The sequence below is a fragment of the Anser anser genome, assembly GCF_964211835.1.
Source record: "Anser anser genome assembly, chromosome: 16".
Taxonomy (NCBI): Eukaryota; Metazoa; Chordata; class Aves; order Anseriformes; family Anatidae; genus Anser; species Anser anser.
Genome location: NC_139737.1, coordinates 7276923 through 7303060, shown reverse-complemented (window position 1 = coordinate 7303060; position 26138 = coordinate 7276923). Strand labels below are relative to the sequence as shown.

At 39.7% G+C, this 26138-nt stretch overlaps 1 protein-coding gene across 1 annotated transcript in view; it reads right to left on the bottom strand.

The window, feature by feature from the left end:
• Positions 1–211: 211 nt before the first annotated feature.
• Positions 212–26138, bottom strand: part of LOC310882556 (uncharacterized protein) — an 84961-nt gene continuing 59034 nt past the window's right edge. The window contains exons 4-6 of the mRNA XM_083801464.1: positions 23810–23879; positions 7831–7922; positions 212–3791 (exon numbers count right to left, since the gene is read on the bottom strand). Coding sequence (XP_083657590.1) covers positions 7872–7922; positions 23810–23879 — 121 coding nt within the window. The 3' untranslated portion in view covers positions 212–3791; positions 7831–7871. The remainder of the gene's footprint in view (positions 3792–7830; positions 7923–23809; positions 23880–26138) is intronic.

Below are 26138 nucleotides of genomic sequence, written 5' to 3'. Positions count from 1 at the left end.
TGCAGATCCACAGGACAAAAACTGCTCACTGCTCTGATCTGACCTTTACTGAGATTACAGGGATAAGGGCACAAATCAGGCACGGTGTCAACATTACGAGTGACTTTCAGTGCCGGTTTCCCTGGGAGTTTTTAATGGACTTGCTCTCCTTTGAGGGTTCCAGAGGCAGTCTATAAATTCTATGGTTACCAACACCGGAGTGATATGAAATAAGTTTTTGGTGTAGCTGGGAACGCTGCATCTCTTACCTGTACAGAAGAATGGGTCACAGAAATAAGCACCAGAAGAAGCCCCTAAATATGAAGTGAACACTGAGAAGCCCCAGGAAGAGGCCAGGTGAGCAGGAAGGCAGAGAGCATCATGCCATGCGTGAAATGGGAAGGGGGCTGCACGGGGAGAGAGGACACGGGGGATTTTGGTACTGCACTAGCACTTTACAGCCAAGTGGGGCAACACCAGGAGCAGGTCAGAGGCAGGGCACACTGGTGTCCCCATGTCCCCATGCCCGGGTGTCCCCATGCCACCACCTCTGCAGCTACAGCCCCATCCTTTGTCCCCATCCCAGTGCCCTCCTCATGACAGGCGGGTTGAAAGCAGCAGCTGGGATCCCTCCTGCGGGGACGATGCCCCGTCACTGAGCAGCAACACCTTCAGCCTCTTCATTCAGCCCACCAGATCATCCTTCTGCCCCCCTGCGCTCCCCAGCCACCTTTAGCACTTTCTCTCCAGCTGGCTCTCTGGGACGGATGGCTTTACGCGAACTGGCAGGCACAGCCACAAAGAGTGTGTGTTTACACAGACACCTCTCATGACAAAGCAACACTCTACAGATATTGGGCTAACTCTACAACTCACTTGGTTTTTACAGCCAGTCAAACTCTGAGCAAAGGTGACATAAATATGAGCAAAACCTAATGAGTTTTACAAAACTGTGATTTTTTCATTGAGGTAAGCACAGCCACTGCCGGAGTCAAATGCAGCAGCTCGTAAATAACATGCAAAAATTCAGTACAATAGCAGAGGAAATGTTAGGTGAATGCAACGTAATTTGTCAGTTATGTACTAATGGAGGCTGGGCTGTAACATGTTCTTGCTTCCCTGCCTGTGTCTGAACAAGCATTTTCATGTTGTGCATGTCCTCTTGTCTAGAATTATTGTATGCTGCAATGAATGTAGAGAATGACCACAGGAAAATTCAAAAGAGAAAATAGGAAAAAGGAAACCACAAATGGGCACTACTGCGTATCCAAACGTTGTTCCAAATATACACAGGCAAGATGAACAAAAATAGATCAAAACTGAAGATGGAGCAAATAGATGTGAAATTATTTGTGCTGCTTAGCTGATAGGTAAGGCAAGGTCAATCAGTTTTTTTTCTTGATTTATGAATAAGCAAACAGAATAATTTTATCAGTCCGTTTCTTATATGAATATTTTATTGTTACTATTGTTTTAACCATGATTACTAGGACTTAAACACTCAATGTTTCCCAAATCAGAACAAAAGCATTTCAAAAGGATGTGAGGAATTAGCATTCCCTATTTATTTTGGAGGAAATTATCTAGCATGAGATATAATTTACCCCAAATGAGAAAATGAATCAGTGGCATAGTTAGAAATCATTTCCTTGATGGGGAAATGTCTATAATAGGCTATATACATACTGTCCAGTTATGTTTCCAAATTATAATTATGCATGCTTCTTAGCCATAGCATTAATAATACGGATTAATAGTCTACACATGTATGTGACCTCCACCCAAGAATCTCAGTACACATTATAAAGGATTCACTTATTAGGATTATAATTAAATTTCATATATGCAGAAACTGAAGATGCAAAGAACTGATGAAATTGAGTCATATGGAAATCTGTGGCTGAGTTAGTAATAGAAGTCAGGTCTCTCAATTCTCAGAGCAAATTTTCTGGCATAAAAAGTTAAATATTTTGTACATAAATTTTTGAATACTTTTGTTGCAGAACTGTTTGTACATACCTCTATTTTATAAACACTAATTCAAAGAAGTGATGTTTTGCATAGTGTGTCAACTCTAGCAATGCCACCAGGACTAGCAATGTTGTATTTTGGAGTGGTTTTGTTTGTGTGTTGTTTTTTTTTAATTCAGTTCTGGTAGACAGAAATGTTCTGTTTTGTTTCCATGAGAACCATAAGTACTTTCTCGAAGTTATTTCTTTATTTCTTTTAGCCTTTCTGAATTAAAACAAAGCTCAAAAACATGAATTGAGATTACATAAACTCTCAGAAATCACAAACAAATGAAACGGACACATGATTTTAAAACCTAAGATTCTGAAAAGTCAGTCCTATGATTTTATTTCTAATGCTGTTGTTTGGCAACCCAGTCTGGGTAGTATTATAAAACCGAAGCAGCTAGGCAGGAACATTTTAAATATTTCCACTTGTGTTTTGTCAGTTACAGAGTCAGCAGGTGTAGGTTGTAAGCAGAGAAAAAACTCATCTGTTTGAAACTCACGTTTTCAGAATATTTGGTTAGGTAATCAAAGGCAAAGCCCCTTCCTTAGAACAGGCAGTCACACATACAATTTCAAACTGCTTGGATTGGAGGTATTACATATTTTTTTCCCCTCTCCAAATATAATTATCAACTGGAAACGTGAATGCAACAAAACAGCCTATACAGATAAATTTACATCGCATCTGTTCTTTTTTTTTTTTTTTTTTTTATCTCTATGAAACAGAGTAAGAATCTTACTTGGTATCTTCACATAACACACTAACTTCATCTTTCTGTATGTAGTGAGATCTTTCCTCTTATAAACAAACCTCTTCCTGTCTCTCTCTTTTTTTCTTTTTTTTTTTTTTAATTTTCTGCTATCATTTATAGATCAGTATATTTGTATTAACTGCTTCTGAATTCTGTTTTCCTCCCCTGCAATATGCTCTGTTGACTTCAAATCAAAATGAACTCAGGTGTTTCTAGGTGACACATTAGTAGCAACTGAGGCTGTTTTAGATTATCCATAATAAAATTTGTACGTACGTACGTAGACGAGTATTTACACATTTGTTCTTGGATGTATACTGCAAACTGATTTAGTAAAACAGCATTTGATCAAGGCTTATGAGTGAATTGTAAAATTCCAATTGACTTCAGCGAGGTTTGGATTGCATCCACATTATTCCAGGAATGAGAAACCTCGCTGGCAAGGCCAAACCTAAGAGCTACTGCCCAGCTTAAATAGGAGGGTAAGCACCCAAAGAGGACATACAATTAAGCATGACCATAGTGAAGCACAATCCAGGGTTGTTGTGAGAACAAGTGGAGATAAAACCAATCACGATAGGTATACTTGAGGAGAAATAAAGCAGCTTCTAGCCACCAGGGCCACCTGGAGCTCCCGTCCAAGGGGAGCTGTGAGGTGACTCAGAAGAAGAGCCACCACATCACTTATGTTCAACGGGGACCAGGCAAAGTCCTCGTCACCCTCCCAGTTACCCAGGCATAGACTTTCACTCCTCGTATATATCAGAGCTCCTCTCTTATAGGGAGGTTTCAGCCCACTGTAATTAGATTCCACGGATTTAATCCCCTGGGAATGTAGCAATTACCATATACCTGACAAGTGCTAAATGCTGCATTCCGAGGGGATTATCACCTCTGGCTGAACAGAGAAAAAAGGGGAGGGGAAGAGAAATTTCCACTTCCCCATGGGGTGGGGAGCATGATGAAAACTGCCTGATTTGCTGCAGCTGCTGGCCCACTGTAGGGCAGGAGGAGGGAGCAGGGCATCCAGGAGAAGGCATTCCTGAAAAGGACCAGACAAAATGTTTATCTGTAACAGAAAGAATAGTAATGCTGTACACGTGGGTCACTCTTCTCTGGGTTTGTGGTGCTTGCTTCAGCTGGTGTGTGTTTATAGAGGGATTCTTATTAATACTGCTATTACCCAGAGCAAATACACCGCAGAGTAAGTGAGATTAAGACAATTGGTCTAATAGACTTCAGAAATAAGTGAGATTAAGTGAAATGAACAAAATATAATATTGGCAAAGAAGAGGCATTTGTGCAGTGGTTTTGCACCCTGTGATAAACAATGTGTTGCAGCTTGTTAAAAAGCATAGTTTGTATAAAGCCTCTCTCATTCTATTGCATTATCTTATCTCAGTTATTTACAGGATTCACAGTGATGTTGTGAGAGCATAACTCATTGTCGATAAACTACTTGGGATCATCAGATAAAAGGCATAATTTAACGGCATGATAACAGGCAGTAACAATAGACGTAGCATTTATATATGCCAACGTTCACTCGGGCTGATTCTGAAGTGTTCTCTGCTGGTGCAAACAACGCTGCTCCCAGTGGGGCTAACCCTGGCCAGATCCCACCGCAGGTAAAGGTCGTCGGAGTGAGATAATTTGATCTGGTTATGAAGTGAACACCTTGCTGTTGCAAAAACTCCTTCTGGGACTCTAAGGAGCAGAGCAGGGTAGGACCAGCTTTGTGTTTGTGTCGATGACAACACTTTGTCCCTCAGAGCATGCTGCACACTGCCTTGCTGAACTACTTACGCTTCCTGCCACACCTCGCAGCAAGCCTGAGTATAAAGAAATCGCCTGCCATGCAGCCACACTGCTGCAGCGACAGCGGCGAACCCCTCCCAGGGAGGCACTACCAGACTCTTTTCTTTTCCTAGAAGCAAAAAAGTACTGCTCTATTTAAATCGATTACATATAAAATACAAAGAATATATATGTGTATGCATTACTGTGGAGTAGCAAGAAAAAAAAAAAAAGACCAATAAAAGTGAAACCCTGTAAGCAATGGGGAGAGTCCTTCAGGTCAGAGGGAGAGCAGCTGCTGGCAGCCTGGTGCAGGGCGAGGAGGAGAACCACTGCTGTGTGTGAAACCATGCTCACGCTACATCCCTTTATCACGCTGTCATTCAGTCCTATCATTCTACTAAGGTTTAACACAGAGGTAATAAATCCGTAATGGTATTAAAACATCCACAAGGTCCCGCATGTGGACACCCTGGAGGTGGTGGCCCAGCAGCGGCTGACACCAGAACAGCTCATGGCTGCCTGGCTTTGTGAGGGCCTGGCTTGGCCAGGAACACCAGCAAGAGCCAAGGGGGCATGCAGTCCTTACTCAGCTGCTGCCAAGCAGGAGCTGCATGGGCAGAAATATTGGGTAAACCATCCCGCTATCACACCTTTATGCTATTTGGGAGAAAATCCAGCTCACCATACACAGATGAATATATGCCAAGAGCACATATGGATGCTGAAATGGTATTTTGATGACTTCAGGGTAGTAAGCCAAGCCTTTTGTTGGTCTTTTGTGAAGGTGAAGGTCACCTATGTGTCTGTTTAATGCAGGCTAGGTCCATAAACGGTTTGTAATAGGACACCATCTGCATTCTCCATCACGTACAAATCCATTGTATGACTGAAATAAATCTAGTGCAGGGCGTGGTGTTTCTGCATTTCCTAACTCATTAGCAAGACTTTTAAGACTACTCCTGTCTTTCAGTAATGTGGTAAACCTGTTTAAACAAACAAAAAGAAAATACTTATTAATTGGCTAACAACAACATGTCACAAGGATTTCTTGAAAATCTCACCTACTAGCACAAATCCCTTGATAGCAACAGCAGTGTGTGCTTCTAGTTCTTGGAGCTTTTCTGAAAATTAGATTCGGAGGTGCTAATACAATTTCTATTAATTTTCCCAGTGACCCCTCCCTGTTCCATATGTGCTGATACACAACCTGCTAATTCTTATCTGTCAGACCCTTACACCAAGGCCCTCTCCTCAGGACCAATTCCAGGCATCAATAAAGTACGCAGCTGCCAAAGGCAATAGGAAGGAATGGGATGCAAAACAGGCAAAACAGTCTGACTGCACCCGTGTCAGATCGAAGGGAGGGCACAGCCATGCCACCCCACCCCAGGAGAGATGAGGTGTTGACATTTCTGTTGGCAGCATCGTTCCTACCCCTTGTAGGCACCCAGTAACAGCTGGAATAGCAGGCCAAGTCATTTGCAGCCCTCCTATCCTCAGTCCAATTCCACCCCTAATTGTGAGAAAAGTATCCAGGCCTTGGCCAACCTGTGGTCCCACAATCCGGGAGCAACACATTTCAGGGTAGCCCACGCCACTGTGCAGCTTTGAGGCAATTTTTGTCCTTTTGGACTCTCAGGATCATTCCAGAGCAGAAGCCTGAGGGTCACCTGAAAGGGCACAGCCCCCACCAGCAGGGTATGTTGGCCCCATCTGCCCTTTTAAAACCTCTGTTTTGATTCTAATTGCATGTGAAATCTTGTCGCTGTTGAAATCAGTCTTGAACCTTCCACTGACTTTAATAAAGCGAGGATTCGCTTCTTGGCTAAGAGAAAGAAGAAAAAAAAAAGTAGGAAGAGCCTATTGACAAGTTAATCCTCTCAGTGGCTCTGGGCTGACATTAAAACTGTTGCAACCAAACCCAACCAGCTAATGACACCAAGTTAAAAACCTGTTCCTGTCTTTGCAAGCTGTCACAGGGCTTTGTCTTTAGATGGGGGGGAGAAACTCTATGCTCTGCGAGTGAATGAGACACGTTCATGTGATCAGAACGATCAGAGCATGCAAAATAAATTAGAGCAAAACATACACTGAGGTCAAAACAACATAAAAATGAAAGCGTATTCATGTTCCTCATTTGCTTGACTCATTGAATATATGATTATGTACATGCCTGAACCAGACTGGCATTATTTGCCTTACATACTACAGAGTTGAATGTAATTACCTATACTGTTCCAATCAGCACCTGTTCTACAGTAATTCTGAATTAATGCATTAGCTAAAGCGCCAAAGAGATGAACAAGAATGTGAGCTGAAAACTAGTTGCTTCTAATTGTCATGAAAACAAATGTCAAAAGAACATGTGTTTCTACTTAGCTAACTCTGCTTACGAGGTTTGAAGCTGTTTTGTGTTAGTTTCTACCATTTAAATTAAATGTTTTGTCTCTAACATACTTGATGTGGCTTTAAGAAGCTGTGCTTCCCCCCCATCCCCCTTATGAATCTTAATGTTTGGCTGGATTTGTTTGTAGCATCAGACAAAAGACTCTGGCAGGCTGAGCCGGAGTGACATAGATTTTATGTTGAAACAAAGCAAAGCTAAAAAAAAATAATCAATTAGAGGTCATTAAAAACCAAACTTTTCAATGAAAGAAATACTGTAATGGAATAGTAATACTTTGGGGTTTAGGAGTTCTTTTAATTCCTGAAAGAGCTATTTTGCAGTGCCCCTCCTCCACTTCATCTCTGTGAATCTGCTGTGTTGCAGAATGAGTCAGCTCTGGAATATCCAAACTCCACAGCTGTGCATTAGCATTTGGGAAGAGTATCAGTGTGAGTTCATATTTTACATGTGGAATCAGTGACGCTAGTTTTCAAGCCATGGAGAAAGAACGGTTCAAAACACAACATGTACGGATACGGCGCTCGCCCCTCAGCAGCGCTAACTTTCTAAGGAGACTTTTCTACAGATTTCAGTGGGACAACAATATGGTCCATCACGTCCGTCAAACAAATATAGCAGGGGCTATTAAAAGATTTTCTCTACACAACAATCTAGTGTTTGATGTCTTAAAAAAGTGGATGTCTGCTCCTTTCTACTTTCTTTTTTTTTTTTCCTTTCTTTTTTTTTTTTTCTTTTCTCCTATTACTAATTCCTTGAGGACATCTCATTACCAAAGGAACACTGCATCTTTGTTTCTTAAGGAATGGAAGATCAACTTCAGTTCTTTCCATAACAAATGTATTATTAGAAAAGAAAAATACATGCCACTACTCACAGCACTTCACTGGAGCTTGGCAGTGGAGTTACGTAGCCACGTTAAATCAGCAGTTCCCAGGGAGCAGATTGTGACCCTGCTGGGTTCATGACCTGGAAGTGCAGAAGGAAACGGGCACACAAGCCCAGAACAGGAATCACAAGCTGAAAGCTTGGAAACTACCGTTTTGCATAACCCCCCTAGTAACGACAAGTACACTTTGTGTTTCAAGGAGAATTCCCTCACCAGCACAGACCCGGGAACGTGAGGAAGCCCATGAATAGTGCCAGGTCTTTGGGAAAGGAGGAGGACATGGGAGCCAGGAGGGGAGCCGGAGGACCCATCCTGTGACCGTGGTGGCCCAGGGCTCTCTCCTGGGCAGGGGGACAGAAGTGACATCCCTGCAGCTGGGCCGTGGTGTTGGGCACCCTGGCTGGGGCTGTCCCTGTGGGAGCCGTGCTGCTGCTGGCCCCGGTCAGCCCTGGGCAGCCCATGCGTCGGCCCGGCCACGTGCAGGGCTTGCGGGTAAGGAAGGAAGGAAAGATGCTCAAATGCCCAGTGCACATCTGGGCTGCATCTGTCCCTGCTCACAGAAGCACATTTTTAAAATTTAGGCTCACAGAAATGACTGCATTTATGAAAGCTGTGTTGTGCCCACAGGGGCACAAGTTCTCTTTCATGTGCTGATGGGCTGAGCTTTTCTTAGGGGTTTCAAAGTAGATCATCATGCTGGCGTGAACTGATGCTGCACTTACTGGATGAATGTTGATTTACTCCACTGAAGAGTATGGCAAATTTACTTTTAAGTATATATCGTTAAGGTTCCCAAATATATTAATATCTATATTATTGCGTTTGGGAGAGATGCCAGGAACATGCTTCTCACTTACTCAGCAGTGAATTGCCAGAGTTCTCACAGCAAACACAGTTTTTCATGTCAGTTTGATCAATAGAAATACTGGGGGGCAAACACCCCTCAAAGCAACCTACGGGTACGGTCGCATTTGGCACATGAGGGGATAGAACAATCTCAAAAGAAGTCCAGTCGTTATGTTAGGGGATAATTCTCTCGAAGACTGCCCTATAGCCTCCTTCCTTTAAGGACAGAAACCATTTTGGTCTGATACATTAATTCTGCTGCACTGGAGATTTTAGCTTAGCTAAAGGAATTTCATACCTTTAATTTGAACCTTTGTATGTGTTCATTAGTGTAGCGCAAAACCAAATACAAAACATTTCATTTACTGGATAACCACACTGTAAACATGTTTTGCCTGGATTGTGACGGACGATAAGATCTACTCGCAAAATTATTTACAACAGGATGCCCAGTGAGTAATTCTTGAAGTAAAATCTGTAACATCATGCACACAACCAGAGTAAGTCAATTCTTAAGCTAATAAATTTGACACGTTATTTTAAAGAATGGCAGGTGAAAAGGGAAGACTAGGTGTCTGAGGACACAGAAAAGTTTCCTTCTATTAAATTACACAGGCGAGAGCAGCAATTTTCTGTACACCTTAGATGGCATGAGTAATTCTGCAAGTGTCAGCTGGATTTATTGAGATTTGCAGAGAATATATTTGTCTTACAAAGGGAAGGGGATTTAGCTTACACATCTCATTTTTCACGAGGGTTTGGAAGCCATTTTAAAAGTTGAATAAGTATCTCTTTAGTCTTTTTCCAGACTCTTCTTTTTATACTCCTCCTCCCTCCCTGAATTTGGCACTTATCCCAAAATGCACACCATGTTCAAGAGAGGGAAAACACTAACCCTGTATAATTTGAATAAATGAGCTCTACATATATTGCCACTTTTAGTTCAAATTATGCAAAAATCCAAGATAAGTGAGGCTGAGCATAAAAGCCCCTTAGTGTGTAATTATAAATACTAAAATGGCTTATTTTTCCAAAACAAGAAGCTTTTTTTTTTTTTTTTTTTAATTTGCATACTCTGACGACTTTTGACCTGCAATAAAAATGCAACAGAAGTTGGTAAGTGACTGAGTCAGAACAGGACCTTCAGTTTGCATCATTCCTCCTGCCTTCTGGAGTTTCAGTCTTTAGCAATTTGCTTAGATTTATAGTCATGTACCAAGCAGCTACAGTGTGTAACCAAAAGCTCTTGTCTTTAAACATGTAAACTGTTAGATTAAAATCCCTGGGCTTCAGGATATACAGAAAATCCATGGGTCAAATTATAGATAATAAGTATGAATTGAGCCCTGAGATCCTTCTGGCCTGAATATGTTTTTCAAGCACAGCTGTAATAAACAAGCAGGATGCCTCCTGCAGCACTTGGCTTCCAGATGTATGCCCAGTGCAGTACCTCTTTGGGGACCAAGCTCATTTACAGCTCTGATGAGCAGCGTAAGGAAAGAGAAAACAATAAATGCATAACTTCAGGACTAAAGATTTTACTCAGCCTTTGTTCAAGCTAACTCATATTCTCTTCTATTTCTGTTTCTCTTCTAATTTCTAAACTGTATGGACTGTCATTAGAGAAACTGGACTCAGATATTTCAGTGTTTCAGGGTAGTTGAGTGAGGTACACGCTTTTCTAGTTATCAGTCTTCACAAACAAAAGTGCTCAAATCTGTAGGTTTTCAAAGCATCATACAGCTGTTCATAACTTCTATAGGCATTAAGCTGGGAAATACTTTGAAGATCAGACCCCAGTTCTTTTTGCCTGAGAGCATCCCTACACTTGGCTTTACTACATGGATGAGCAAGGAGGGCAGCCTGAGCTGACAGATCAGGCCATTGCTCCCTCCCAGCAGCCACATGAACATCTGAGTGCCTGTTGATTCCTGAACCACCCTGGTGTTCAGAGATGTTTTAAGGAAAATCATATTTTCTAAGGAAAATAGCCTGGTAAATGCATTAATCAGAGCAGAATGGGGTGGTGAGGACCTGGAGGTAACTCTATTTTCTCTCTTCGTATTAAGGAGAAACAGCAGTGGTGTGGGGAACACAGCTATTGCAGAACTGGCTCACATCTCACTGTTCTGTAACCATCTCACTAGTTTCAACACATTTACCCAACTCCTGACACATTTACCCACATTAGTGCTGAAATATGAAGGCTACAGGTAACACAAAAACTAAATGGCCAGTTTTCCCTACATTTCTCCAGTCTCTCCCTTTTTATTCTGGAAAGCAAATAGCTCTGGCGATTGACCTCAGTGGGACCTTTGCAATAGTAAAACCCCCCTGTACTCCACGGCCAGGTGGGCGTCAGCTTTCTGTGCAGAAAAGCACAAATGAGGTACAAGCCAGCATTTGGTGCACTTAGATGCAAGATCAGATTCCTTGATAAGGAATCTAGAATAATATGGAACCAACCTAAAAACTGTTGGACTAATCTTATTTCTGGTTCATTTCCACAATTACAGAAGGGGACAAGCGGATCCTTCATTTAAATGAGTTGACTGAAGTCTGGCAGCATGTTGTTACAAGGCACATAATTTGCAAGAACAATATGTATTTTAGATCACATCTTCATTCCACATTGAATGGTAATATACAAGTACCTTTCTGTGGAAATGCTGTGTCTTTTAAAATGTCTGTTAATTTAACTTCTACTGTTATACATTATGGTTGTTGTCTGGTCTGCCAGTACACTGGTTTCATTCTCTGTATTCTAATTTTAACTGATTATAAGTGAGTGGGAAAGTGCAAGTCCTCCACCTGAAATTCAAAAGAAAATAAATGGATTTTTTATGGCCTGAAGAATCTATTCATTACTAAATCATTTATCTTTGCTGAAGGAGTGCCTATCTTCAATATGCTTTTCTATTTCCCTAATTTTATTTCTCAGTAAGCACACACTGTGCTTACAAATAAAGCTCCATTGCACTTCCACTGATAGGCTTTGCTTTTGAAAGACCAAACAAGGCTATAATTAACAATATTACACAAATATCAAAGGTTGTATTGTAAGGCATGGACATGGCCGTGTCTTCCCCAAAAGTGAAACTTGGATGAAAATGTAAAACAACACTGTATACTCCTGGGATTACCAAAGGCATATTGCACCAACGGGAAGCAGAGCAGAGATACACATGACCTTTAAACAGACTAGCTTGTTCTTTTTGGCTTACTTCAAAGATTTCTTAAGGGGACGAGAGAGAGTCATTAAGAAGGGAAGGGAGGAGAAGCATTCAGATTGTTTAAATTGCTTTTTCTTAATTCCAAATTGTCTTTCTCTAGTGAATCCTAACTTTATTACTTGTATTGCATTTCGGGCAGCACAATTACATTCTTACCTTGAACAAAGAATGAACTTTGGACAGTATTTTGAAGGGTTTACAAATAAAGTAAACAGCTCTGTTGCATAAAAATATGCATCTGAGGCAGAACTTCCTTCTTCCCAGATTATATGCATTCATGTAATTTAATTTGTAAGATTATTCAGCTGCTATTTGAAAATATTTCTTTTCTGTTTGTGATAAAAACAAGGCTAAAATTTGCATAGAAACCCCACACATAATTGTTAAACTTTTGTGATTCTGTTAAAGTTACAGAGAATACTGCCTTTACCAGTTCATATATTAAATATTGGCTTTCAGTTTCAGCTTGAATTGCTGTCTTTGTTCAGACTGGACTATCTCCAGATAGGTTATCTAGTTTAGTTATTACTGCTTTGTTCAAGTGGTGCTTAACTGTATGTTTTACATTCAAGTGTAGTAAAGTTAGGGGGGGAGGTCTGCTAATTTTATATCTTCACTTAAAAAAAAAGTCAGAGCATTTTACATACCAAGGTTAAAAATTAACAAATCAGAATGTTGGACTTTTAACTCAGTAGTCAGAGCCAATGTAAGGTTCAGATATATTTTAACTACAAGATTGAAAATTTATGTGAAAATATGATAGCCACTTCCAGACGTAACACTTCAAAGATTTATTATAGTTGAATTATTTCCTATTGCAAGCACTGGTGAGATATCTGTTATAGTGTCCACAGATACTATATGTAGCTAACAGAACCAATGTGGTCTACGAGGTAGGATTTGCAAACACTTGCAAAGAAAGTTTGCTTTTTACATTCAGTGTTTGTGTCCAGTTTGATTTGCTATTTGTGAGCACTGTCATGAATGTGTTTTTATTAGCAGAGAAGTTCAGAGATGGGGAGAGAGGGTGGCTCTGTCCATAACTGAACCCTACCAAGTAATTTGCTTATTTACTATTTATCATGCTTTCACATTCCAATTATCCAGTTAGGATGAAAATATAAAATAAAATAATAATAATAAAAAAAAAAGTCAGGTCATATGACCTAGGTCTTAGGGGACCAATTGTACATGCCAAATAATGAACACTGAAGGGAAAAGCTCGGGAACAATTAGTTGGTTGAATTCGGTTTGAATAAATAGTTGGTTAATGTCTAGATGGTGATTGGGTTCTGCATCTGCATATGACCAGAGGAAAGAAGCGAGAACAGCGCTGTTCTGTAATGCACCCTCTGGGAGCAGAGGCAGAGGACTAAACAACCTACTGCGTTATGTTTTAATGTGCTCTATCTGTATTAGTCAAAACAATTGGGGATGCCATTCCCAAGTGTTCAGAAGTCAGGACATCCTTCATCCTCACACACCCAGCTAACTTAGAAGTCCTAAGATTCTTAGAAAATACAAGAATTATCATTTTGCTTTTAATTTGTTTAGCTGTATATAAATCTCAATTCTAACTTCCTCTGAAATAACAAATACACATAACTTTTTTTTTTTTAAGGAATTTAAAATTTATACTTAATCTCTGATAGACTCTGATAGACGGAGCTTGGAAAAATAAAATAAAATAAAATAAAATAAAATAAAATAAAATAAAATAAAATATAAAATAAATTAAAAATCCAGGGATTTATTGAGCATTGCAAAACTGACAGGTGGAGAGCATCTCCCAGCAGCTTCCCTCAGCCTCTGCCAGGACTGAGCTGAGTGCCTGCTTAACCATGTGCCACTGCAGGTCAGCACGATTGTTATCTGTATGTTACAAGATGAGCAAACTGAGTCACTGAGTTAAGATCAGAACACAGGAACTTTGGCTTATTGCTGTATCTGCAGTCTCCTAGACTAGACTAGACTATTACTCTGTAATTACATATATAAATAATATTAGAGTTTGACACATATCAAAATCATCTCTAGACTTGCTGCTTGGACCTGGATGTGAATTTTACAGTTTGTCCTTACTCTTGTACATAGCTGAAAGAAAACCCTGTGCCTTATGACACGAAACGTCCAAGTGGTAAAACTGTTGTGCTGTATGCCAAACTTCTCTAAAATGTGCTGAGTTCCCTTTCCAGACCTTTCTCAGAGCCAGACTTTTGCAGAAGTTACCCTTTGATGCGACAGCGACAGGTACTGTGTAAAAGCATGAGAAAATCAGAGGAGGGCACATGGTTTTAGGACGCTGCTAAACCTCACAGTTCAAGTAGTTTATACATCTGGCAGAAATAATCGTATGGTGTGCAGAGGGCAAGGCAGAATATTGGCCCATATTAAGGTTATTTTTAGGCATATTAAAACCTGGTCGTCTGCCACCAAAATTAGTGGGAGAATTGTACTGTGTGCCCCACTGCGCTCAGAGATCAAAAGAGGCTTTGGGGCTGCTTCAAAAAGGTCCACCCTTCCTCCCTCCCCCAAGTCATAATTAGGTCTCTCTCTTTCTCTCTCCTCCAGTTGTGGTTGTTCCCAAATTTGCTGACCTCATGTAATTCCTAATTTGACAAGCTGGCTTTTTTGGCTATTTTTGTCATAACAAGTTCAAAACAGAACAGCCTGTCTTTAGAAGCCTCCATTCATAGGAACGTTGGGACATTTCACGCAACACAACACCACAGCAGAGGAAACTCAGCTTTGTCTCCATGACAAAATAAATGCTTGCAAAGACAGCAAAACAACGGGAGGGGAAGCTGCTTTCTCTTTGTTCCAAATTTTGCCAAAAGCACCAAAAAAAAAAAAAAAAAAAAAAGCACCTTGGGGAAACAAAAGATGAACTTGTTAATAGCAGATAAGTTATTGGCCTTGCATTTCAGCAGAAAACAAAGATTCTTGGACGTCTTTTATTTATATAGCTAAAATATTTCCTCTTAAAAAAAATGTACTGTTTAAGAGTCAACCATTCAATAGCAGGAATTGCTAGAATGCTGATATGTTGGAGTTTGTTGGTTTTTTAAGTGGAAAGTGTGGAAAGTGTTGTTTGCTTTGGAATTTGTTTTGAAGGGATTTTTTTGGAACAATGAGAGCTGACTGACGTCCTGATTTTTTTCTGCTTTTGCTTTGTTTGGCTTCACTAATTTACTTGTTTCACTCGTTTAACACTCATCCTTTTTCCTACATTAGTTGCTTGGTGACTGGTGTTACTCTCCATTTGGCTCAGAGTTCAATAGGATTTTTACTACCACCCTAATACAGACAAAAAAATTATCTAGAAAATCCGTGGAAACCCATTCGCTTCCTCCCTTTCCCCTCCTGGTATATCAAAATTAGTCAAAAGACTTGAACCAGCCAACAAACTTCATGGCAGGAGGCACAGCCTTGCTGGGGCAAGGGCTACCTGGGAAATGTCCTGTTTTTTTTTTGTTTTTGTTTTTGTTTTTGTTTTTTTTTGCTAAAATGTACTGGAAAAAACCTGCAGCTCATATTTAGGCAAAGACCTAGCTGACGAGAAGAAACTGCATCCATCTTACTGCCCTTTGTCAGCACACAAACGTCACTGATGAGTCAGGAACTAGAACAGCTATAGTAGCAAAAATCAGCAGTTGTAGCAGCAAAAACTTATAGTAACAACTTAGCCTTTCCTCACGTTATACTAGCTCTGTAGGAAGGAAAAAACACAGTGCCGAGCACCTTTACCCCACTGCAGTCATCCCTGGGAGCTTCTAATAGCAGTAAAGCAAATCACGCCGATAAACTGCTGTACTTATGCTGGCACGAAAGCTATATACGGAGCAAACCCGATCCCATCAAAGTCAATATGTATGCTAATTGACAAAATACTTAGTAGGATCTTCAGGATAGAGGTAGCTTCTGGGAACCTGGGAAGTGATGTTTGAGCCTAGCAGGGAAAACAGTGCCTGCGAAGTTCACTTCCATTGCCCGCGCTGGCTCTTGTACAGCCCATGGCCCAATGTTCAGCTCTGCTATGAGTAACTCTAAATTATATCTGTGGTTCTGGTCCCAAATTTAGGCCGTCTTTTTTAAATTATTCCCAGAACATCTGAAGGGAGTGGACTTTATCTAGTCAAAAAAGAAAAAAAAAAGTGAGAAAAAAAAAAAAAAACAAGCTTAATGCAGGCAATATTTTTACTATCAGCTCTTAAGCTACTGCATCTAGTGGCCCTGCTAGTCTTCTGGGGGGGGGGGGGGGGGGGCAGCCACCATTACACCCAGAAATGCAACATCTTCGATTGCTTTCCATTTCTGAGAGACTGGACCATAGGACTTAGTGTACTTACTGGAGTTATACTGCTAAATATCATGGATGGCATGGTAGGAACCCACGGCAAACCTGAAACCACAACATTTCCCTTTAACAAATAGTGCAGGATCTGCTGGATGGCCCTGAAGTTTCCATGGGAATTTTACTGGAACTAAACAGGATGATTCATGTGAAGAAAAATGCAGTATTCTCTCATATAGTATCCCTTTTCGTGCATTTTTTTGTAGGAAGAATTTATCTAGTTTAACACTGGCAAGCAAGAGTATTTGGACCTTGTTATTGCTTATGTTCTGGCTTCATTTTTCCCCCTTATCCACTTGTACAAAAGATAAGAACAATAAACAGAAAATAGACCACAGAAGAGGAATGTTGTATTTATCTTGCCACTGAAGTAATACCAATCTGCTGTAATTAAATGATCAATGAACAAAGGGCTGGTTGCATCTATGCAGCAGTGCAAACCCAAATCAGTTCTGTATTGTGTTTTGACGTTGAAATCATGCCCAGTTTCTGTTCAATTTCTTCTAGTAAAACGAACAAATTTTTGTATTATTTCTAATCTGCCTAGATTCACTTGTGACTTTTTTTAAATTCCAAAATACATTTTACAGTTTTGAGAGTCTGTAAACCGAATATAATTCAACCCACTGGTGTCACAAAGCCACAAAATAAGAGACTAAATCCTCTGAAATAAAATGCAGAATATTATAGTATTCTATTGCTGTAACAGCAGGCTTCTCTCACTGTTTCTTCTAACATTGTTCCAGAACCTGCCAAAACTCATAAATCAGAGGCCATAAGAGCTCTGAAGCTCACAGAAACTGTGGTATATTTTTTTCTTTGTTTGTTTTGTTTTTCTGCTCCCTAGGAAAACATTTCATTAATGTTTTTAACAACTAAGTGTATAATGTAATGTTATTCAGTCTCAGACCTGGACCTACTTCTAGCAATACAGCTTATTTCCATAAGCCAGAATTACAGGTCTGTCCTCTTGGAACGTACCTAAAACCTGAGAACAGTTTATAACAAACAGATAGCTTAATCAGAAGATTTATGACCTTCTGAATGCAACATAAGATGCATCTGCTTGACTGGAAGGAATTTTAACTTTTTTTTTCTGTTTTTTTTTTTTCTTTCCCCCTTTATTATAGCTGCTAGCATCCTGCTCTAAAAGCACTCATGCAACAATAAGACAATGCTAGAAGCTGGCACAGGAAAGAACTGAGCTTAGAGGTGGGACTGCTGGGGATATACATTTTAGTTAGCTAGTCCAAGTAAATAGCAAATCTAAGGCAGCAGAAAATTCAGAGAATTTACCAGTCTGTATGTAGGACCACTACGGACACTTATTTAGGAGCTTTCACATCACACCTCCCAGCTGCAGGGTAGAGAATATCTCTAACTGTTAACATAAATTCACATGAAACTTCCTGTTTCTTGGCAAAATATCCGTTTGGAGTCATGTTTTCCTAGAATGTTTTGATTTGCTGTTTGAAAGTTATTTACTAAAGTGTTTTGGAAAACTTGCATAAAAAAAAATAAGTTTTGCCAAACGATCACAATCTGCAGCATTTGATATTTGAAATGCAGTTAACAGTTATTTTGTTAGATCACCATTTTATCAAAAATGATGTGGCAGTTGGTGACTTTGGTTAGCCCCATGCTTCAGGAGCCAGGGGATCACTGAAGACTTTCAGTTTCCCTGGATAATTTAAAACAAGTCGATCTCTCATAGCAGGGCAGCTGGAAAGCATAAACCACTGAGGTTCAAGATACGAAACAATCTCAGATTTTAAATATCCATTATTTTAAGGCATTCCTATGATTCTGCAGGGTCCAATACACCAATTTTTAATCCTTGAGGTCTCCAGTGCTAGAACAAAGTCACCTAAAATCTTTCCTGTTTGCCATCTGAAAGCCTCATCCAAAGTCCATTAAAACTGAAAGGGACTGATTTCATTAACTTTTTCAGACTTTGGGGTAGGATTAGAACCCCAAACATACACAAAAGTTTCAGTGCTATAGGAGAAATCCTGTCCCTTTGGCTTTGGTGCAGACAAAATTTTACCTGCTGTGCCAGTGCTGTCCTGAGCAGGAATGTTTTTTTTCTGAGTTGGGGCCTAAGTGCACAAATTTCCGACACAAACACTAAAGTGTGCCAATTTCAGAAACTTTTAACTTTTTCTCTGAAGATTTGTTCCCTAACTCAATCACACATATGTTCTCAGAAAGCAAAAGAGAGATGGGATACAAGTAGAGCCAAAGGGAATGTGTTCAAAAATTTCAGCAAATATTAACAGAATGTATTTATTTATTTGCAGTTCCTGTCTGTCTCAAGCATTAGCAGCAATAGTCAAGAGAAATTTCAAGCACAGCCAGCTCCTGATATCATATCTACTAATCGTAGTGTTTATTTTTTCCCATCCTTTCCAGCTCAGATTAATCACTGTAGTATATAGATTTAAAATGGACTTTAATTTTATTTTTTATTTTTTGCCAACAAAGTAACTACTTAAGGCAGTTACATTACCTGTGCTCCATATTGTTCTAGGCTGAGTGAAAAGAAAACATGAGTGAAATGATCTTTTAAAGATCACCTCTTAAAATAATGAGAATGCGAAGTTATCTCAGTAGTTCGAGCATGCTGTTTCCATAATTGGATGTTTTGCATACTCCCAGCATTTCAAATATGTTTTTAAGTATAACAATATATTTTTAAAATCTTTGTCCCGTTTGGTGCATAACCACTTGCTTACTCAGCCTTATGTTGATTGGTCAGATTGCTGCTTGCAAATTTGTTGTTTAGCCGCATCTGTTATTTTTCATAGATGTTGTTAATCCCCTGTAATTAATTCTTGGGAGGCCTGATTTTCTCAGACTTCGGGCTTTAACAGAGACCATTCCTTATCTCACCGGAGGTGCTCAGCGCCAGGCAATTCTGCATCCTAAGAGGGGTACACTGAGTTCAAAGAGGTTTTATTAGCTATGAAACCCTAATTGGATTTGTTGGAACTGATCTGAAATTTGTATATAATCAGATGTGATTAATCTTCTTTCGATACATCCGTGTGCACAGTATCTGAAGACTAATGATAACCTATTCAATGCTATTACAAATAGCAAAGTATTGATCATCTGAAAGAGGCTTCCTTCTCCCCAGCCTGTCCAAATTACCCTTTTTTGTATATAACTGAATAGACTTTTATAGACCAAAAATTAATAGTCTCACCTTACAGCTGCATCTATGTATAAAAAATAGCTGTTTTGTCTAAGGAATACTTGCTGTAGCTTTATGAGAAGGATTTTTTACTGAACACTGCCCTAAAGAGTTCTTTCTGGGTTGATCTTTATAGGAATCATTCTTTATTTACACCAAACCCTTCAAGTCTTTGGACTCAGAGAGTCAAACTCAAGAGATGTACGGGTGCTCAGGAGCCCTGAGCTGCCTCTCAAGCCCTCCATGGTCACCTTACAAGGTGCTAAAATTTTCAAGAAATATCAAAAGGCTGATTCCTTTATGGGTAGACCTGCTTAGGTAATGTGGCATGCCACAATAATGCAAGTCTGTGCTGAGAATAATGAGCATTGTACCTGAGAATGATACAATTATAACTAAAACTTCACTGATCAAGTAGACGTAGTCTTTAAATCAATATAGCACATTACTTTGACAGATATTGAGTCTATATCCTTGCAAAAGGAATCGGTCAGACTTGTTATATAGTGTCAAGTACTAATATTTAATTAGTACTATTAATGTAGTTAGATTAAAAATAACGTGGAAGATTCTCCGCAGGCATAAACATTCATAGCTTCACTGAGAACCAACAAGTTATACTTGTTCACACCAGTCCAGTGAATTAAACAATTCAGTGTAATAAAATATTTCCTACAAAACAGCTTGATGTGAGTACTGTAGAGCACAACAAAATCCAGAAAGAGCGTGTAGGGCTCAGCCTCCTACAGACTCTAGCGCGACCTCCACCAGGAATAAAGCCAGCCCCTGCTTCTACTGCCAAGAAAGTCTGCTTTTTGGTAAGACCAGTATTTCAATAAGCTAGACCAGACTTTTTTTAAACCAGAAAGAATCCTCTTTACAGTGATTAGGGAGGAAGCAAACTCCCAAAGGGCACTGGAGATGGTCTTGGACAACTACGAGCCAAAGGTCTTGGTCAATTATGAGCCAAACAACAGTCAGATGCTTTTACCCTGAGAGTAAGAGGCTGACAATCACCAAAAAGGGAATAATAAGAACCAGAAGAGTTGCCTGGGCATACTGATTGAGCCAAAAAGAAATGGCACATACATCTTCTACCTCCCCGTCTTCCCTGTCTCCAGGTCTCTGTGTCCCCTTGCTTCAGTGCAGGCTGGATCACAAAAGCCTATTGTTTCCATTATTTTAATCCACAAACAATTGTACAAGCAAAGGCAAATGTGCAAATGAGCTTTCATTTGGCTGCAATACGTGCTTTCATTTTGGGAAGTTAGGAAATGACCCAGTGTGTTGCAACAGATAGAAGTGGCGCAGGAAGAGAGGAGAGCGCGCACGGCTGGCAGGGTGACTCCCGCTTCTCCGCACAGCAAACAAGCCAGGCATGCTGGTGGCATACAGTACTTGCAGATGTAAGGCTGCCAGGTATTCGAACGGGGCTTTCTACAGTACCCACTGGCAGATAACAGCATATTCGTGAAAGTCTCATTTTTTTTTTGCTGAGGACTCTGTTCTGCCTGACAATATCGTGGCTTTACTGTAATGACTGAGGCCCAAGTTTTCTCACATCTGTGAGGAGCGCTTAGGCATTCAAGATTAAAAATAAAAATATCACTCTGGGCAGGATTTTAACATTTTTTGAGAGAGTGTGGGATGATGGGTGGGTGGATTAGATAGTAATCAGTTGAATAAACTCAGCTGAGCTTTGAAAGTTAAACTTCAAGCTATACAGGAAGATTTGCATGGTGGGACATAACAAGTTTAATTGTGCCTAGCATGGTCTGCTTTTATTAAGGTGTATGCATATAAATGCACTTTTATGCAATCATTTTTATGAAATATCCAAGCGCTTTAAAAACATATACCTGATTTAATAACATGCTTGAGAATTCAAGAGATATCACTGAGAGATAGGAAACTAAGGCACAGAAGGGTTTGGTTAAGTAGAAAAAGAAAAAATGCCACTTTCAGGAATTAAGTGACTGAAATTTGTCTTATTGGTTACTGCCAATGTAGTGGGAAGCATTTCTTTATAAATATAAATGTCATTACAGAACATAAATACCCACTAACAAAACACATAATATTTGGATATGATAAGGCTTGTTTCCCTTTGTTACACATTTTGCATAGAAGCACGCACTGCATTTGTGCATTCAGATGCGTATGCTATACTTAGCAGAGTCTTTTATCATACACTCTTTTTCTGCCCGTCTCTTTCCCCACATAAAGATTCAAAGAAACATCTTTCCATAGCGTGAAAAGAAGTAAATAATGATATGCTATCGAGGAAGAAGCGTTCTCCTAGCGGAGACAGTTTCTTTTCAGAAACACTAAAACCAAACCTCTATTGAATTCTTGCTCATAGCTTCATATCATTGCCTTTTTTTTTTTTTTCCTCTGCCTAGAATTGCATATGCTGACACAGAATCATACAATGTGCTTTACAGTTGTACAGTCTGGCATTTATTCCTGAAAGCTGAGGAGATTTAATTTCTAATGTAAGTGTTTAGATCACAATTTAGTAGGTGACTTCTTAGAAAGAATTTATTTTGTTTCACAGGTTTATGGGTCTTGGAACTTCACATAAGTCTACAGTTCGTTTCACCACAGACATATGAATTTATAATTGAGGATGCTTCTCTGCTACTGATGCATAATCAGGCTGGGTAAATGTTCTAGTGGAAACAAAATATTCCAGGAATCTTAAACATTCAGTAGAAAGATAGGGTAAAAGAGCTTTACTAATACCAGTGGAAGAGTGTGGTACACTAAGCATTTCCAGTAAAATAAAAATATGTTTATGCTAACTGCAAACTATGCATTTTCCTTAATAGCACATCCTTTCTTAAGCCCAGTGGAAAACCAGGCAATGTTTTAAGTTTGCCAGATGTGGCAGGTCTTTACTAAATGTTGCATTGCACTGTTACAAGCCCTTGCTTGTGTTAACTTGTTGTGTTTGAAAGCAAATTTGCAAGCAAGTGGAACTTGTATCCCTATCTGTCAATAATTCCTCATCACACTCAACAAAAAGTCGCTGCTTTCCTTTTTCCCCGCCCCCTGAATGTGAAATTGCAGTAAATCAGTCAACAGCACTGTTTAGCATATAAAGCAGAAAACTTCAAAGGAAAGCAGCCTTTTCTCTCCACCTATGAAATTCCAGACCATGCTCCTAAATTCAGGGAAATCTACTCGTCCTTTCTACTTACAATTCAGAAACCCTTAGTGATGCATATTAAAGGGCTGCTGTCAGCTTACATTGTTTAAAAATGGACTGATTAAAAAAACATTTGGGTAAAGCACCCTTTATATACTGTGTGAGAAACATACTCATCTGGTAGTGCTGCTCTCTTGCAGCCCACAGAAGACTGAATTATAATGGCTGACAATCCATTCCAAATTTTAAATATATTTTTATTGTTTGACTTTAGGAATGCTATTTCAACATTTTATCCCCTTTTGCTAGGACTTTCCTTAACATTTATTCAAAAGAAGCACAGACGTGCTCAGTCCCACTCCTTGTCTTTCCATGTACCCATCTGTCTCGTATTGAATCTCTAGCTTTGTAGATAGCTCTAGCTTTCTAGTTTTGAATCACTAGTAAAATTATTTTTTCCTCCAAAGTGCAGAGGAAGTCTTGCCCGTGTTTTTACAGCACATTATGTTCATCTTTATCTTGCATAACATGATGTTACATTGAGGTTCTATTTCTTGTCCAAACACAAAAGAAACAAACAAACAAAACTCTTATCCAGCTTAAATGATACTTTCACATCAGTACGTTTGACAGTTATACTGTATGTTTTCTCCAGCAATAGAGCTGGCAAGACATTCCTACCCCTTTTCCACCCCCTTCCCTCCACCCTTTCCCACCATTGCCGCACTTCACCACTCTGTAATTTATATAGATAAAAAATGTCTATAAGCTTGTGTTGTAACCCAGATCATCCAAATTACCCAGTAAAGTGAATTTCTTCCCTGAAGCAAACATATCCTCAAACCATGGTTTGAGAATCCTCCCCCTGTCCCCACTGCTAACCATCCCGATAGCTAAGGAGAACAGAGTATTACCAAATTAAAAGATGGCTATTTTCTGCTGCTGAAATTAATTTCTTTACATGGAATCAGCACGAGGTCTATGCAACTGCTGAACCCTGATTATATTAGATTTCTTCACTCTTATTTTAACCAGTTAAGTATCACGAACAATTTCCCTCCTGCTTCGTTGTGTGTGTTTAAGAGATGCAGGAAGTAAAGGTATCAAGAATTCCTGCCGTTGCACCGCAGGCTTCTGCTGGAGAACTGCTTAAATCTGGGCTTTATGTCTACATTACATTAACAAACCTCGCATTTGGATGCGTTGCCCTTTCCCAGGATCTCGTATGTAGCTTTCCGTCTGCCTGATCCACATTCACTGAAATCAAAAGAAAAACTCCTGTTGACCTCAGTGGTTTTGAGGTTGTGCATTGGGCAGACTGAGAGATGAGGAAAAAAGAAAAAAAAAAAAAAAAAAAAGAATAATCATTACACAAGGGACCTAAAAGAATATACTTCAATATGTCTTATTTTGACCAAAAAAAAAAAAAAGTCTTTTATTAAAAAATAACAGCCTGAAAATCAGAGGTTTAACAGGGGCTGTGCTCTTTCACTAACATACCTAATAAACTCAGCATGGTTCAACCTTCACATGTACTTATTCATAACAAGTACTACGATGTTAATCATGGCTATCAATGCAAACAACTCCCACCTGTTACTCACAGGGCTGCACACAGAACTTGTTTTCTGAACAGCATCTAAATTAGTTGGATGCTGAAAGCCATAAATGAGAAATTCAGAATTATTAGAGTCAAGCAACATAGCTATGTTTGTGTATTTGTTTTTGAAAGTGAGCTTCAACAAGGGTAAATGATGCTGGGTTTAGGGAATTAAGGACATCACCAAATCTCTAAGCAGGCAGTACGATGTAGCAGTTAGACCAGTCTAACAAACTACTCTTTTTCATGCCAGTTAGCCATTAGGCTAGCTTAACCGTAACGTTAAATTGCACTTTACTTACTGCATATTTTAGCCTATACAACACAACGGGAAATCAAGATAGTAGATAACATGCAGTTATAGCAGCACTGCTTCAAGTTCAGACCATACAAGTGCCTGAAGTCCACGTTTCAGAGCTTTACAGTTATCAGTACCTGAATTAACTAATTGAAGTGAGCGTTAGATATGTCAACACAGCCTGCAATCATGCCTCCAATTGCAATATAGACACAGGCTGAGGGCTGATGTTCAGAGCAGATACAGCTGTAGCAGTTTAAGAAGTTACTGCCTCCAGCTGTTTGTGACTGCCCAGCGTGTGAGGTTCCCACCTTTCCAGCAAGGCAGGGGAGCACGGGTGCAGGTACCTCAGCACAGGGCGGTCTCCAGTGGAGGCTGTTTCCCTGCTGGAGGATGGACAGACCTCCATGCTTCGGTGTGCCCAGTTAAAGATACGTATATTTTAGTAAACTAATTTCAGCTGTGGGAGCATATATTAAATGACTGCAGCGATATTTGTTGTTGAGCCATAGCACTAGCACCAACAAAGGCTGGGAGAATACCTCGTTTATTGGGATTTGCAGGAATGGTGGTGGCAGCTGTTATACAAAATATACCAGAGGAGTCTGTTTTCAAAATGCACCAGACCAAAAAAGTCCAAGAGTTCAGAATCTTATCTTTGATGAAAAAGAGCTGCCTAGTGATTCACTCCATTGTCATTCGGCAAAATGTTGCTCTTGGTACATATCTGTGTGGAGGAAGACACAAACTGCTCAGTGACTCATTGTGTCTGTAAAGAAAGGTGAGTATAGCTCGTGTGTCTGTCTGTGACTGTGTGTGCAGTACAGACTTCAGCAATACTTACTGACAGAGACGTTTTAACAACAAAAAAAAAAGTCTTTTCAATACACTACACCCTATTGCCTAACAAGTTGTATAATTTCATAAGCTAAAATCTGTTTATAATCAAGTACTTCTGCTCTATCCATTGATCTTCCTTAAACTAATCTTGTGTATGTTTTAAAAGAACTCTGAATTATTTTTCCTTCCACCACATTAAAAAGGTACATGAAGATTTTATTTGCTATCCTACTGTCTTGGTAGTCTTTAATAAATCATAAATATTTGCTTTAGCAGATGGTGATGTTTTATCCTTCATCATAGATCCTTAAATAGGTTAAGATGATGTTGTCAAACCCAGGGGAATTAAAGAACAAGTCAGACACACAGTAAACCTTATGGTCTGTGACAAATCAATACCTTTCTTAATCTCCATAAACATAGGGATTTCTACTATAAAAAGCTAATATTGGGAATTCCTGGTCTCCCTTCTGATTTTGATGCTGAACTACAACGACAAGGTCTTGATTATCTCTCATTCTTGTCATTCTTTGTTTGTACAAGGAAATTGGTTATGAAGCAGCTCCTGTACACTATGCTAACAGGATGCTACCACCCTATACTTATATCCTAAAGCTGATCTGACATGTGGGTCCAGACCACTGTCTGCTTCTGAGCAGTGCTCCATCCCAGAGAAATCCAAATCAGAGACTTAAAACTTGCTGCTCCCTCATCCTGAGAAAGTCTTAGCCACGAAGTCAATGGTTATTCTGTGAGCGGTGCCATCTCATTAAACAGC